Below are 17,514 nucleotides of genomic sequence, written 5' to 3' on the forward strand. Positions count from 1 at the left end.
TTATAGTGATGTTCAAGACCCTGTAGTGATAGTGTGTGATTATAATAATGTTAAAATCTGAGATCATGTGTGATGAAAGTTGTGTCCATATCCTACTGACATAGCAGGTGATCACAGTACTTCTGAAGCCCCCAAACAGATATAACTAGTCTGGTGACTTAGTGGACTAATGCATCCACAATTCATCTGTGTTTGATCTCACATTCACATGTTTGAATCTAAATGCCTATGTTATCATAATTTTTTCTAGTCATCACCTTATGAATGAGTCTCCAAAAAGAGGTATTTTCAATAGCAACAAACTCCTTAGGCGGATTCTTTCTAAGGGCCTAATTATGACTGCGGTTGGTGGTGCCGGCACTGCCTGTCCGAACACACTATTACAAGTTGGACAGTTGGGCCACCATGGGACTGCAGCAACCGCCAGGGATCAGAGACCAGGAAGGTGTGCAAACACATAAAATCATGTATTCATCCATTTAAAGTGCAACATAGTAGAAAAAGTTGAGCACAATATAAATATACCGATTGGGATGTCATGAACTGGACGGTGGCAGGGTTCGAGGTCCTGATGGACAGCTTATCGGCAGAGTTGGGGGGGTGGTGTTCGGCATTTGTTCACTGAAGTAATCGTAAAGGACCTTGATCTTCAGGTGGATGTAGGCGCTGAGCTCGTCGCAGAGTTCCTGGGAAGGTGCGATGTCCGTGGCTTCGCTGGGGGGTTATGTGAACTTCTGTATGATGTTGAACAGTTCCTTGGAGTTGGTCATGTTGGTCTGGACCTTGTCTCCTATGAAGGTCCGTTTGGTGTCTCTTATGCGCTGGTGGTATTCCTTTTGGGCGCAACTGTGGTTGTTCCTTGCTTCCGTGGTATTATGGTTTTGCCAAGTTTTCTCTAGGTGTCTGCAGGAGCGTCTGGCTTCCTGTAGTTCTGTGGTGAATCAGGTGGTCTTCAGAGGGCATTGTTTGGCGGGGAGGAGTGCAAGCTTCTTAGCAAAGTGGGAAATCCAGTGGTGAAATTCTAAGGCGGCGGAGTTGGTGTCGGTAGTGGTGTTGGGGGGGGTCTTGGAGGAGGGTGACTTTGCTCCAGTTCCTTTGTGGTGGGTGCGGGCTGGGCTTGGGTGCATTGGTGGTGCTGAAGGTGAAATGGATGCAGTGGTGGTCCGTCCAAGGGTGCTAGGTGATGTGGCTGAAGCGGATGTTTTTCCCTCCCGCGAATATTGGGACGAGGGTGTTTCTGGGTTTGTGAGTGGGCGTGTTGACCAGCTGCTTCAGACTGAGGTTAGGGAAGTTGTCGAGGAGAGTGGTAGAGTCGGGGTTGTCACTGTTGTCGAGTTGGAAATTCAGGTCCCTGAGTAGGATGTAGCCCATGGAGGTGATGGTGTGGGGTGTGGCGAGCTAGACAATGGTAGTTGTGGAGTGGGTGGGTGGTCCCGGTGGTCTGTAGATGAGGGTGCCATTTAGTGTGGTCCTGGGGCTTGTCTGGATCTGGAAGTGGAGGTGTTCTGTGTTGGAGTGGGGGTTGCTCGTGCTGGATGTGGAAAGTTGGAGGGCAGTCTTTTGTGCGATGGCGAGTCCTCCAACTGGGCGTTCATTTCTCTGGATCTTGTAGCCGTCGGGGATGGCCTTGGTGAAGTCAGAGCTTTAGGTGACGTTGGTCCAGGTTTCTGTGAAGAAGGGGACGTAGGGTGAGAGAGTGTATCCGGTCCCAGATCTCTATGGCGTGTCAGTGCAGGGAGCAAACGTTGAGGAGAATGCATGTCAGAGTTTCGGTGGAGTGTGCATCATGCAGGCCGTCGGTGGTGAAGGATCTGCGGCAGAGTCTGCACAAGAACTGTCCATGAGTGGTATTGGGCGAGGATCTTTTACAGTTGGTGTGTCTTCCGGGGTGGAGTGCGTAGAGTGCGGCAAAGTTGTAACGCTGGGGTCCCGGAGATCCATGGTTCCTGGCACTGGCCATGGTAGGGTCACGGAAGGGCGCAGACGGGCTTGCTATAGGCGTGCCTTCGGCTCCCCAGAGGCGCACCTGCTGCTTGCGTCCTCTGCGCAGCATCCGCCATTAAGGGGAGGGGGGTGGGACGATCAGCTGGGAGGCAGGATGGGCAAAGGAGGGGGGCGGGCCGTAGGTGCACAGAGGCGGGAGAAACTAAGTGGGGAGAAAGCTCAGCAGTAAAGACGCTACAATAAGCAAGCAGAAGAGAGACACAAAAATAATCACAGCAGTCAAGACAATAATAATGAAACAGCCCAGAGCTAATCAAATAATATACTCAGCGGCGGTGACTGGCACGCAGGGGTCTCGAACCCCTCTCAGGAGGATGAGAGGAGGCTTCGGCTGCAGGGAAATTGGCACGGAGCTGCTGGGGAGAGAGTGTGTCCTCGACCAGAGTAGTCAAAATCTACCTAAACCCACAGCAAGGCTCACACCAATATTCCAGCCCCACCACCACAGATGCATCTTCCATCCCTACAAATGAATGTTCCATTCAGGATTCGGGATAAATTAACACATTAATTTCAATCATGACCCACTTGGGCATAATTGTAACATTTGTTAGCCCACTCGGCAGAATTGCATGATTGGGTAAAATTTTATAATCTTCTGAGGAGAGAACACATTATGAATGAAAATAATCAGGATCGCCGAAACGTGTCAGATCGTGGCACCCCTGATTCACTGAAAATCAAATAAAAAACTCTGCTGCACTCATTACCTGATTTTGGTGTCAGTTTTCTCCTGGAGAGTGCTGGCTTGTACGGTGCGGGAGCGTCAGAGTGTATATATATATATATATATATATATATATATATATATATTTTCCAAACACCACTTCCGAGTCAGACGGGAGTCAGATTGGCGAGGCAACAGAGGAGACGGACCACCAAATGCGCTTCACAGGTTCTTTCTTTATTGCAAAATTGTCGGTAGGCAAGAGGGCACTACGCGTTTCGGGCTTAAAAAGCCCTTGTTCACATGCAAGTGAGCCAGTTTGAATTTTTTGATTTTATAATGCAGTGCACACCCAATCAGCCCGCCCAGTCACATGATGTCAACGTATCATGAAAATGAAAGCCATACTACTCCTATCTGTAGGAGTATAGTGCAAAATACGGGATTTTTAAATTAACAAATAGTGTGTATATCAACTAAAAATCATTCTTCAAAGCAACATGCAGCTAAATACAACACTATGCAATAATTGTACAATATAGACCTACAAATATTATTTGTAAGTTTTCCATATACTAAATTCTGGGATAAATCCATTAAAAAAACGTACATTTCACACATGATATAATTGGAGTGACTGGAGGATCCTAGGCTGATCCGTAAGTGCAAATATATACAGATTTGACTGGTTCCAAGCCTGCGTCAAGTGGAGTATATTAAAGTGCATGAGGGAATGAGGGGCATGGGGATAAAGTGCTAAACCTACATATTGCAAAGTACCCTGTGTATTCAATGCATGAATGCAATCTTAACAGTTAGAGATAGGACACTGTTCTTCTATATATCTCTTAAAAAACTGTAAAAACATTTGATACTAACATAAAACTACAATATGTAAAATTCCTTATAGCTTAAAAACACTCAGTGTAAAAAAGTGCTAAAAAATATCATACGAAATTTGATAAAAGGTGTTTGCTAGATGTTAAATAACAATCAGTGTATATTTACAAAATTGGAGAAGGTAAGGAGCTAAGTCTATTGGTGGAAGAGTGGCCAACAGGGAACTTGACTGGCCAAGCAACTGGCTGACTGGACATGTACTATCTCTGGTCACCTAGGAGGGAATATTTGGCCTGCTAGATAACTGGGAACCTGACTATCTAGAGGGATTTGCTCCTAGATTCAATAAGTGTGCAGGAAACTCAGTGTTCAAAGAAGGTTAGCATATCACAAGAAATGGCGAAGATCCTCTGTAATGTTAAGCCCATTCGGCCATTTACTGTCATATTCGAGGATCGTTCGTGACTCTAGTTGACGTAGTTTAAGCTCGCGGTTGACACCTCGCCTTGGTTTGGGAACTGAGGCCACTACATAATATGTTAGGCAATTGATATCTTTGTTGTGTGAGCTCAAAAAATGATGTGCCACCGGATATGCAGGATCTGAATGTAAAATGGCACAAATGTGTTGTAGAATCCTGACATGTACTGGCTGTTTAGTGCTGCCTACATAATTGAGGCCACAGGTACATGTCAGTACGTATACTGCATATTCCGTTTTGCATGTATGCTGACCTTTAATTGGAATCTCAATATCACTAAAGGGGGTTTTATAGTGTGTCTTATTAATTCCGAAATTACATGCTCTACAAGTAGAGCATTTCCGGAATCCCTCCTTGATTAGCCAATTTGGTTTAAGTTTGAGCTCAGGACTACTCTGGTCGAGCACTGCACCCATACTGAGTGCCCGACGAAAGGTGACCAGGGGTTTATCAGGAAGCATACTACCTAGTACACTGTCAGTTAGTACAGTGGGCCAGTGGTGGTTGATTATTTGCCTTATCTTGTTTTGTTGGCTACTGTAATCAGTGATAAATCTGGGACATTCCTGTTTGGTGACATCCGATGTCTCATCAGGCAATTCGGTATTCTCAGAAGTATATATATATTGTTTTAAATAAATGGATGTTAACTTTTTGGCCAAATATCACGGACCCCACTGGAGGGGATAAAACATACTACAAATCCCAACATGCTACTCACCTGGGAGTGCATGTTAGAAAAACGGAAATAAAAGCACATTACTTCCGTGAAGGTCAAAATTCCCCCATGAAGAAGGAGCAGGCGCTCTGAAACGCGTTGGGACTGGAAAATGTTTGGAGACACTGGTGGCAGTTTGGAAATAAAAATTCTGTGAATCAATTCCATGTGGAGTGGCGTCTTTGAAGATCGGGGCAAACCTGGAATAATATATATATATATATATATCACAAAATGTTGTCCCCAAGAATGAGTCCACACTCCTCAATCAGGTGGTTGCTAACCGTTTATTCCACTTCAAGCTGGCATGTTAGTCCGGTTTGAGGGAAACAAACCGCGAAGACCACAATGCCCCGCCTGACACACCCATTAAGTCACGTGGGAGCGAAATGAAAAAATGCAGAGATCGTGGTTAAATCTGGGGCTGCAGCTGATCCATAACGCCTTGGAAGAAGGAGAGTGATTCTCCGAAACGCGTCGGCGGTCACAGATGGGGAGCAAAAACCGGACTAATATGCCCGCTTGAAGTGGAATAAACGGTTAGCAACCACCTGATTGAGGAGTGCGGACTCATTCTTGGGGACAACATTTTGTGATTTATAACGGCAGTCTCAGCCGTAGAGTTTCACGCACCTCCCTGCAACGAGGGGTACTCAGAAGCCTGAACTGTTCGGGTGTCGTTGAGCAAATCAGGAAATTTCAAAGACATGCGAGCGGACATCTCAGCCCTGTATGCCCACTGGAGGGCGGCTCGTCCTGAAAAATAATCAAGCAACAACCCAGACCCACTGGAGGGAAACAAACCGCGAAGACCACAATGCCCCGCCTGACACACCCAGTAAGTCACGTGGGAGTGAAATGAAAAAATGCGGAGATCGTGGTTAAATCTGGGGCTGCAGCTGATCCATAACGCCTTGGAAGAAGGAGAGTGATTCTCCGAAACGCGTCGGCGGTCACAGATGGGGAGCAAAAACCGGACTAATATGCCCGCTTGAAGTGGAATAAGCGGTTGGCAACCACCTGATTGAGGAGTGCGGACTCATTCTTGGGGACAACATTTTGTGATATATATATATATATATATATATATATATATATATATATATATATTTTATACCTTAAATTCATAATACATGCACCACCCTCAAATTACTATATCATTTATTCCTGTGTTGAGCATCCCTGTTTTGAGATATTCCCATTATTGAGCTTATTGTATTCTCCTTTTGGCCAGATGAATTGGTTCATATATCCAAAAAGTAAGGCATGCACTCTGATATTTTTATGTCATTCGTCATAGTGCCCCATTCGAGATTTGAGTGCCACATCAACTATCTCCTTAAACCTTAGATTGACTATACTATATTCAGAAATGAGTCAGTTATATAGGAGAAGAAAATCTAGATATGATCCGTTCACACAGAAGATGTGCAGCTGCTTCCATTGGTATTCATTGGAATGGATGTAGGAAGCATTTTAATAGTCTAAAATGCTCAGATTCCTCATTTTACGATAATTTAGATTTTGTTTGCTATATACTAATCCCATTTTGGGATTCTGAATGGCTATGGTTTTGGTGAGTGGCAGGGGCAGCATGCTGTAGGCGACCAAATCAGAAGCAGTGTTTTGTGACCTAAATCTCACTGCAAAACTTTGAAGTTTTTACACCCCCAAGTTGGGGAGGTAACCCATTAGCAAAAAGGTAAAGCTTCTCTTTAGAATACCTTCCCTTCATGAATTAAAACATTTGTTTGGGACCAGGTAGCAATTCACAGAGCCACTGCCAACTCTCAAACAACAAATAAAAAACGTTGTATTTTTAAAATGCATCACAATCTCTTTTTGGGAAAATGGACTGCATGTAAAAAACTATATATAGTAAATTTACTTTATTGAAAGGCAATTAGAAACATGGCGGTCTGCTGACCCCAATCGGAGTGAGTTGCAATTGGTGACTTACCTTGTTGACATTAATGAGTTAAGCCAGATTGTATATAGGTTGTTTTGGAAAATTAGTGGTCATAACATTACTGGCCTGTTCTTTGTTTAATGTTTTCCTGATCCCATAGAGAGCAGGTTTCTATAGATAATTTACCAATTATGTTATATGTCAACATTTCACTTTATGAATGTGCTTCTTGAATACATTGGGTGTCACTTTCCTGAAAAAGCACAGTTGTGCCAAAGAGTGCCTGACCCAAAATGTCCTTTGATCCTATGATGCTCCAGCTGTGCCGAAGCCCAGAACAGCACAGAAAGCACTGGAAATGCCCAAGTTCAAACAGAAAAGATGCATAAAGCCATGAAAATTAAGATTCTACTTCAATTTCATAACTGCAAAGCCCTAGGAGGCTGCTGCATAGGTGTACTTTTTACCAGCAGACTCCAGTCACAATAACATATCTGGGAGAGAGGGTTAGCTAGGGAAACAGGTGTACTCTGCAGAACATAGGTTGTAATGCGTACATGACAAGGTTGATTAGTACATTTGAATATGAAAATAACAATAAAAGCGGTTTCTTAAATAGGAAGTAGGACTCATGCTATATAAACATTCTACCTGACACAGGACCACTAACTCTCCCTCCCTGGAAAACTGACGAAATATGACAGTCAACATTTAACAGACTGCATTTGTAAAAAGAAAAATGAAAGTAAAAAACGCTCAAAAACTGTCAAATGTAGCTCTAAAAGTCAGAAGGCCTTACAAACGAGGGACATCTGAGGCATTACATTCACTAAATATACAAGCTCTGAGTGCATTTCATGCACCTGTCGAGAAAAACAATAAAATACAAGTACAGCTGTCTCATTCTGCCTTTAACCTGTTTTTAGTTTACCAAATCCTGCTACACCAGAGGAACAATGAGATACTCTTGTAGGCCATGTTCGCCCCAGTACATCAAAAGCCTTTTGACTTTGTGGGCCCCTGAATGTCAAAGGAGCTGTTGACAAAACAAGTAAAGAGTAGCGCGCTTTTCGAACTGACTGAGAAGAGGGGAGAACACATGTAATTGCTTTCTAAGCAGACGATTGAGCAATCAGTATGTTAATAAGTCTAAATCGATCTCTTTGTTTCCGCCTTCTGTGGCAGGGAGACACACCTAAGGCTGGAAAGCTACTGACACCAAGTAACCCACCCCACCCCTGAACACAAACTTCCGACTAGCGCCCAGCAAGCCACGTTTGAGTGAGACAGCCCTGCATTTCAACAATGGTGTCTGCCGAGGCCCCTTTGAATGTTGTGGAACAATGAAGTCCCACAGATAGCTTGCGTTCGTATTTATGTAGCTGTAGTAGTTTTCTCATAAATATGTATTTGCTGCTAATGCTACATAATTCATCATCTGCACAATCCAAAGATTTTAACATACAGTTTTGTTTCTAGATCGAAGGGATCAAACGTTACTTAAATGGAAAATGTATTTGGGTGTTAAACTGGTACAAATGACATGAAAGCTTGACCCATACAGTGCTTATATGAGTAAAAAACAAAAATAATGAAGGACAACTGTTACAAACTGTGCCTTATCACGCCGGATAGTTTAGTCAAGCACCCCGCTTAATTTCCTCTTCCCTTGCCACATAATTGCAATGACCTTGATTATAATACAGTATTCCGCTGGTTTTAAACAGGTGCATCTGTATAGTCTTATACATCGTTCACTTTACAGCTGTGATACTGTGAAACACTTTCCCTCATTTCGCCTTCACCCTGCCCAATGCACAAGAATTTTGAAGGAAATTCTGATCTTTTTCTTTCTTTTGAAAGCTTAAAAGTCAGATAAAAGACAATATCTTCTAGTCTAATTCTCACAAAACTGGTTAAAATTGCATCTTTATTTTTAGTTACTGCCTTCACTTCATGAACTGCAGATCTAGGGTGATCGCTCTATAGCATTCACATCTATTGTATGTTTTCATGATATGTTTTGGCAAATACTTTATGCAACTGAGATTGAATTGTACAACTTTTAATGTTAAAACAAGTTTCTCGTGTTACAGTAAGCAGTTATTTGAATTACTGAGTGTGGCTCCATCAAAATATTGTTCTTTTCTCTTTTGTTTAAATTAGAAGACAAAACACACCCTAATGTTTTCCCTATGCTGCAGGATTTCTGATATGTTGTTGGAAGCACCTGTAAATGAGACCGTTTTTTTAACATAAAATCGTTCTCTTCTGGAAGTGGCGCATAATCAGGGAAAGTTTCCATTTACGGGCCTCAGTGACATTCTGGCTGGAGCTATCCTCAGTAATTCAAATAACGGCGTAATTTAATATGAGAAAATTGTTTTAACATTAACAGTTGTGGAATTCAAGGTCGGCAGCATAAAGTATTTACCAATACTATTGCCCTGCCTGCCAACCGTTCAAAGGGATCTCCGTGGAAGCACGGCCCATCCCCCAGTCTGGGCGAAGCTCCATGCTCAGGTGTTTCCAGCTTGCAGGCCTCTTGACTTGTTAATGAGCCCTTTGTAATGCATGAATCGGCGTTTGCACATCTTTGAATGGCTGTGCTGAAGCCCGGGTTTGTGTTTCCTTTCTTTTTAGGGGAAAAGGAGCAGGGAGTAGGACATTGGGATTTCTTTCAGCAGCATTGTTTTCTTAACACTTGAACTTGCGCTGGCTCATCATTTTAAACAGTGAGAACTAAATCTAACATACGGTATACCATACCAGGACATTTTGGATGAATGGTTTAGTTTACTGCTGCGTGTGGTAGCAAAAGGCATGCTTTGTCTTTATGTTTTCCCAGATTCACCTGACATGATCTTAAGCAAATAACAAGCTAGGTTTGTGTCCCAAGCCCTTTATTCTGCAAACATCCTTGACATGAAGTTTTGTATTAAACCGCAACAATAACATTTACAAGCCGACATTATAACATTCTGCAATTGCTTTTCTCAGGGGTTCTGAGTTTTTTTGCCTACATGTTTATATTTGTGTAGTTTAAAGTAATGGGCACATGCACGTGCATTTGTTACTACTCACATCTCTATTATATACCCACTCCAGCAGTTGGCACGCACACAAACGATGCCGCTTTCCACCTATCTGCCATTACAAAATAAGAGGCAGATTTACAAGCCCCTTGCGCCTCTTTTGCGCCGCCGTTGCGTCACTTTTGTGATGCAGGGGCGGCGCAAAAGATGCACCATGGTGTGGGGTATCAACAACGTGACGCATCTGGGAGATGCGTCTCGTTGTAAAGCCCTGCGCCATAAGGAAGTGTTACGGCGCAGGGGGGGGCATTCCAGCGCAGGAACGCCTCCTAAAAGTGGCTGAGTGAAATCTACAAGATTTCACCTAGTCACTTTTAGGCCAATACTGCTTCGAAACCCTGCGCCTACTAGAAGCAGGCATAAGGCTTGACGCAGTATTGTCCAGATAGGGCTCCCCAAAGCATTGCTTGAGCTGCGACACCACTCCAGCAATGCGCCGCTTTCACGGCACAGATGTGTGACGCATCTGTGCCATTTTTGCCCCATGGTGCGCCGCATTGTAAATGCAGGGCATCATGGGTGGAGGAGCTGCAGCGCACAATTACTGGCGCATCCCTGTTAATTTGCAGGGATGCGCCAGTAATTGTAAATCTGCCCCTAAGTGTGTAGAAAAGCAGGAGAGAATGTGCATGGTTGCTCCAGTGAAGTTTTAGCACTATGGAAGTGCCTACATCATTAAAACTTTATGGGGCTTATTTACAAGCCCCTTGCGTCGCCAGTGCGTCACTTTTCCCCATATTAAAAGTGACGCACCGGCGGCGCAAGGGGCTTGTAAATAAGCCCATATGTATATTGGTTACCTGGAGCAGCAACATTGTCGTGGTGTCACCAGGGCTTCAAGTGGAAACTTTTTGAATATTATATACAAGGTATAGTTGCTGCTTATTTATCTTATGCAACTAACAACTATTGACAAAGCCAATAGTCCTGACATGTTGTAGGTATGATGTTACTTGTTGTATCGTATATCTGGATGCAGTAACAGAAACAGCAAAATACAAGTCGAGCGGCACACACAGATTGTTAGTTTAGGTGTTTTAAGCCACGCCCTTAATTACATTGACCACGCCCTTTTGAGAGAACCCCCCTTTTTTTCATCTCACTTAAAGCCCTGGCAACAGGTTAAAGCATGGGTTAACTTGATGTGATTTTAAAATTAGTGTGTTTCTCATTGTCCAAAGAATGAAGGGTGTATGTAAGTAATATGCAGGGATGAGGGGACAAGGGGCCACAAAGTATGCAACAGCTTTCCAGACTGACATCCAGCACCGCAGCTCCATGGTGTCTGCTGTGTCTTTACCATGCACCACCAAGTATCCATGTGGCAATGCAGAGTGCGACCCTATAGCAATTGAGCTTTCAACAAGGGTGATGATCCTGGATCAGTTACCCTGAATCAGGTGGTTTGTGGATGGTGCATCCTATCATGTGTAGAAGTGGTGTTCTCTGAAGATATTTCAGGGGTGTGTGCTCCACAGAAGGGCACCAGTAACACCCTTAAATACCAAGTGATTACTGTGTTTCTCCAGTCAAAGCAGGAAATAGGAACAGTACTCTTAGGTGATTTTCCATTGTTGATGCCTTCAACACTAATGGATGCAGTCAGACACCTGGCTAGAAAATACAGATCGGTGTGCTTTGAGCGCTCCTAAAATTTCAAGAGTGGTTTGAAATGCAGAAAAAGAATGGTCTGAAGTGATGCAAGTCAGAGGATGTGTTTGAGACACAGCACAGTTGGCCATGTACTTACAGTCTAGTGAATCCTAGGCTATTACGGAGACTGGATAATACCACTTGAACATGAAAGAAGCCCCATGCTGGGATGAAAAGCCTGAGGGTGGGATGCTATCTACAGGACGGCTTTAGAGCGGTGCAGCTGGTGAAGCCACACCTGGTGCTGAGCTCAGTGGTGGGCTGTGTTTAGAAGGAACGTATGAGCTTAAAAGTACATGCTGCAGAGTTCTTTGTGTGTACATCAGTTTTCAGACAACAATAAAAATGTCAAGATAACTCTGGTGATTAATCTTCCTACTGGAGAGACTTCAGAGTTTTTGCTAGTGGTAGTTTTGATCCAACTGAAAGAAGAGCAAAAGGTTAATAATGGGGTGGGCGTAACTCGCTTAATTACTGTAGGGTAATCAAGTGGAATTATGCATAATTACACAAAAAGAGTAATTCTAGGTTTAGTGCTATTTCATAATGCAAAAAATACACCCTTGCGTCCAAAGATGAGCATAAGAAATCTTTTTATGTTAAGAAATAGTGCTAAATGCAACAGAACACGAATAGCAAGGGCAAGGAGCCGATCATGCTTGCGAAATGTGCTCCTGGGTTAAGTTTTTCAAAAAATGTACCTCCCCCGTATTTAGCACTATTTTCTTATTGCCAAATGCCCCCCAAACAGTCATAATGGGCTTGAAAAGGCATTTTATGCTAAGGAGTAGCCCTAAATGTGCTGTTGCAGTTGAGTTTTTCGTCTAACTTACTCCCAGCTTTTAGCGCTAAATTTCATTTTGGATGCAAGGATGCATTTTACATTGAGAAATAACACTAAATGCAGTAGAACACAAATATCAAGCTCAAGCAGCCACATACACTCACTAAGTTTGTCTCCTGATAGGTTGCTTTTCCCCAAATTACTCTTAGTTACGCGAGCAGGTGTAATTGCGTTATTATCAGTATTTCTACGTCCAAGAGTACCTACCGAAAAGGAATTAAAAAATGTACTCTGATAAGTGTGGTCAAAATTATGCCCAGGTTGTTAATATGCCTACTGCAAATAAAGTGCACCATGCAGACAAAAGGACTGTATTTTATGTGAGTTGCTCAGGGGATAACTGCTCTTGTTGCAGAGATCTTTCCCTTACTTGCAGTTCATAAATTACAATCTTAAATAGAACAGTGACCAAAGAACTTTCATCAGAGCTGCATTCAAACTGTATGGTATAGGTTAGAATGGTATGTTATCCCCCCCGATTTTCATTATCCTAATATTGTTTAAAACTGTTTGTTTGGATAGTAGTACATTTGGATTAGAAAATCGTATCCCAACCACTGTGGTATGTTTTAAATCCCCAGTTTGTGCGTCTCCAGAAAAAACATTCGATGGATGACATGCGATTCCTACACCTCGTAATCCTTAGTGTCTTTTGCAGCATTACCTACAGACTAATTTAGCGTTGTATGATTCATTGTCTCTGTATAATGTGTTTGATGTATACTGCTCTGACAACCTACACTGGTGTGAGTAGCGCAATAAAACAAATGCATGTGAGAGAGGGGCTATGAAGAGATGAGGGGCACATTTGAAGGGTTGTAGTGAGGTCATCCATGCAGAAGGAGGTCATGGGGTGCACCAAAAAAAGACTGTTGCACCAGGCACCACCAGCACTGAAGTCGACTCTGGCTGGCTAGTCCACCAAAGGATGGTCAGAGTCTTGGAGTGAATTGACTTTGCAATAGCGAAAAAAGACAAGGGATCTGAACACTGGGCCTGAATAGTCCTCTAAGTTATTTACAAAACATGATCAGAATCATTTACTTTATATCACAGTGCAGTGCACCATCATTCTTTAATTGAAGATAAAGATCACATGGCAATAGTGAAGTGTTCCAACTCAAATAGATTATAAAAATGCTCATAAAACCACACTTTTCAGACACAAAAAGACTAACTTTAATAGCAGAATCATGTAAATAAGTTTTTATGTAGAGAAAAAGTTAATTTACATTCAAAATATTTGGATAAATAAAGGGATATGGAGCATTCCTTTCGAAATGTGCATCCTTTCTGCTGCTAGTATTTGTTTCTGTGAGCAATGTGTGTTTAAAATGCAAAGTGTGTTTAGGACTGCAGTACCACCTCCTGCCTACGGGGACAGAGCGAGCAAAAATATAAACACACGTCCCCACAAGGCAATTTTTTCAAAAGTTGAAAAAATTGACACAGATGTTCCTGAAGTCATTTTTAATCATTTAGAAGACATTACCTTGTGGGGACCTGGGTTCAGGTCCCCACAGCGTGAGTGTGTTATCATGCCCAAGTCCCCATAAGGATAGACACAGACACAGACACAGACACAGACACAGACACACAGACACACACACACACAGACACACACACACACACACACACACACACACACACACACACACACACACACACACACACACACACACACACACACACACACACACACACACACACACACACACACACACACACACACACACACACACACACACACACACACACACACACACACACACACACACACACACACACACACACAGGTTAATATGCCTAACTACTTAACAAATCAAGTGAAAATACAGTCTTACAGTTCTGCCTTGTTATAGAAAAGACTAACAAAGAGAAAAATAATAAGCAATGCAACCTCACAGTGAAAAACATCATCTAAAAAGAGAAACAAAGGAAACACTTGAGAATGTGAAATGCAACTGTTCATTAGTTTCTTACCTGTCCAAAAGTGCGTAAGAATTTAAAATGGATCCGGCCATTGCTTTGGTACTGGCATTATCACTAACTGTTCCCAAACTTACAGTGCCAGATTCACCACTCAGACTGTACTGCTCTTTCTGCACATCTGCTTGAATTTCCAACCTAAAAAAAAGTCATTTTCAACAAAAATTTCAATAAATATCACAAAAAGTTTCCAAAATAAATGAATGCTCAAGTAGTAGCTATAATCTTCAAAAGTGGCTGCAAATGTTTTCTTTTTACAATTCTCGATATTGTCAAATTGAATTCTACAAGTACAAGACCCCGTCTCTGGAAAAGGTACTGATCGGTGATACTACTTCTCTCCTGTGGAAATCCCCCATGAAATGCATATTCACTGACTTGTCCCACCCACACACTGCATTTCAAAGGGTTGTATAAAATATACTCCTCAAAGTGTACATATGTACACATTTGCAAAGTTTTACAGCAGACAAGTGTCCTTAGATGGATGAAATACTGTGTCTGCAACATGAATCGGAAAATGTCATTCATTTTTCATTTACATAAAGACGACAACCCTAAATAATCACTCTATAAGCAAAACGTGACTAGAAATATCTTTCACAAACCCCTTTTACAAAAACAAAAGAAAGGATGTGAAGGGCAATGTTAGCAAATTTACTCCACTATACATTAGACAAAAAATGTAACTGTCTTCATGGCCCTCATTCTTCCTCCTGACTGCACTGAAAAGAGCCCATCCCACTAGAAAAGGCGGACAAGAAATAAAAGCAGCATTGATCATCACCCAAACAGATTCCTCAAAGATTTCTGATCTTCTTGGGCACCCGTCTTGGAGGTGGAATCCCAATAATAGTGTCTAGTGAACGTGTGCAAGGACCAGATTTCTGAAATCAGGGCGATTGTTAAGGAGCTTGGTTCAAAGCGCCTTAGGAAGGGATTTGTTTGCAAATTGGTATAATAGCAAAAATCAAGAGTTATCCATCTTGAAATTGATTTCTCTGTCATGGCCAAGCCTACTCTGAAGGTCAGTAGTTTGAAAAAGAAAACAAGTTGCTTTGCCCCTTTTGTCAAGACAATCGTAATACTCCCATCACATTTAACGTGTGAAGAGCTCTTTCTGTTGCCGTAGACTGTTCAAAAAGAATGTTGATAAAGACATTGACTAATTGACATGGAATATTACTTTATGGGGAAAACCTGGAGTAGTTCTCATCACCAACTTGTTCTTAGGAACACAAATCCTGAATTTCATTTCATTTGCAAACCAAAAGTGATGGGTACCAAGAAAGTAGTCTTCCAATTGAAATGGCTTGAAAGGTGGACTAGTTAACTGGTACACAACAATATTCAATTCCCAAAGTGGAGGTGGGGATTCAGAGAGAACACATTTTTATCTCCCAACAAGAAGTCTTTTTTTACCAAAGACATCCTAAAGAAAGAGGTTTCAAAAAGAGATTTCCCTTATGCAGTGACTGCTGCAAAGAGTACATTTTTTCTGGTATACATTATTTGCAATTAGAACAAAATGGTACAAACCAGATTTTGAAACGGTATTATCAACCCATAGCCCACCACCCCTCCACCTGCTGCAAGAAGTACCTATATTGATGTCATTGTTGTCGAGACCATACTAGATGACTGGAAGGAACGCAACATCTGCTTGAAGACTGGAAGGGTTTTAATTTTTCAGAATACACCAAATGCAGAATCTCTTCCACTTGAAAGTGTATGAATGCCTAGCAGGATGCTTTGCCTCACGAAAGATGTCAATACAGTCTTATGGCCGGCACAGGTGTCCATTTTGTTTTTTGTGATAAGTCAGATGCTGTTTATTTTTTATGTTGATTTATATTTGTAAGCAGCATTATTTACAGAAGGTTTATTTAATTAAGTTGTCTTTACCTGTCACCGTCCTACTTAATGTACTTCCTTCCAAACAAAACATATGAAGCTATAATTTAAAGCACTTTTTCACTGACAATACATTTACTATACACAGTATAACAAAATAGTCCCAAGCCTTACCTGTTTTACAATACTCTCACGAAGAATAGGTAAATAGAATGACTGTTTAGCTGTTGCACTAACTTATCCTGCCTGCTGTTTCAAAGTCAATAAAGATACATGCTGTTCAAAATTACCGCTAAATCTACAGCAGAGAGAACACAGCCAAATATGGTATTTTATGCACCAACCAACTCATTCACATGTCTGGATCATTCCTAAAACTTAACCAGCAACAGGGTATTACAAACCCAGGCACTCATAGCAGTCTAATAGCACTGGTGTTTGTGCAAAAGGCTATAAACCTACAAGCTCACCATGCAACAAATAAAATACCCAAGTGCATGAACAGGGAAGAAAACCTTTGAAAGTTTTGCAGTACAAACTTCTCAACATTTGCGTGCATTTCGTTCACCTCTTTGGCATGCAGGAAATGCTGGAAGGTGGCTCTGAGATGAGAGGGAACGGATCAGCAAATGGTAATTGAATGGGATTCATTCTTTATTTTTACTTCTGCTTTCTCATTACACACAGAGTTTCTACCCATAAGTAGGCAGTAGGTAAATTCTGAAACAATAGCACGTGTGACTAAGAAATGCTCAACATTTATTTAATGTAGGAAACTCATCAAGTGCATACTTTTAATGCCGAATCACTCAAGATGTTACCCGATTTCTTGGTACAATGTTGAGGATCTGGAAACATAAGTATTCACCTGAACATTGTAAAAATATGAAGGCGATGTGGAACAATTAAATATTTATTTCTAGGACCCAAACTCCGTTAATAATCAGATATATACCCCATATACATTATCTCAGTTTTGAGTTTTGACAGTGGGTGGCAAGTCACTGAAAAGTATAATATCGCTAATAGAGGGCTATGAAACTGGATGGTTGTCCTATCCATGCTAAAGTTTTTGAAAAAAACAGATATTAGCAGTACATTTCATATATTTTCTCAAAATTCCCAGTACATCAGAAACAGGATATGCAACAGAATCAGGCAGTTGTGAGGCTACAGAATGTGTGTAAATACTATCCTTTTGCTAAAGGGATTTTAAAGCAAAGTCTGACAAAGGTAGACATACATTCTGGACATAGCTGCCCCCAATGTTAGAGGTACTAACTGTGTTACTCTGTTGAAATGTAAATGTCATGCATTCATTCTGCTAGTGCATTGCTCTGTGTAAAGTTAGCATTCGCAGCACCGTTTTAAGCTGAGCCGCCATTTTGAACCATGATCGAAACTAATTTCTGTCTCACTTTGCCTCAACAGAAAGGCGATGCAATATATTTTTTTCCTGT

The 17,514-nt window shown here is 41.8% G+C and overlaps 1 protein-coding gene across 1 annotated transcript in view; it reads right to left on the minus strand.

The window, feature by feature from the left end:
* The window catches only part of RNF19A (ring finger protein 19A, RBR E3 ubiquitin protein ligase), a 461,423-nt gene that overhangs the window by 42,734 nt on the left and 401,175 nt on the right, over positions 1-17,514 (minus strand). Inside the window, exon 10 of the mRNA XM_086966057.1 lies at positions 14,195-14,338. Within this exon, the coding sequence (XP_086822183.1) occupies positions 14,195-14,338 (144 nt within the window). The remainder of the gene's footprint in view (positions 1-14,194; positions 14,339-17,514) is intronic.

The sequence above is a fragment of the Lissotriton vulgaris genome, chromosome 4_1, assembly GCF_964263255.1.
Source record: "Lissotriton vulgaris chromosome 4_1, aLisVul1.2, whole genome shotgun sequence".
NCBI classification, from domain to species: Eukaryota; Metazoa; Chordata; class Amphibia; order Caudata; family Salamandridae; genus Lissotriton; species Lissotriton vulgaris.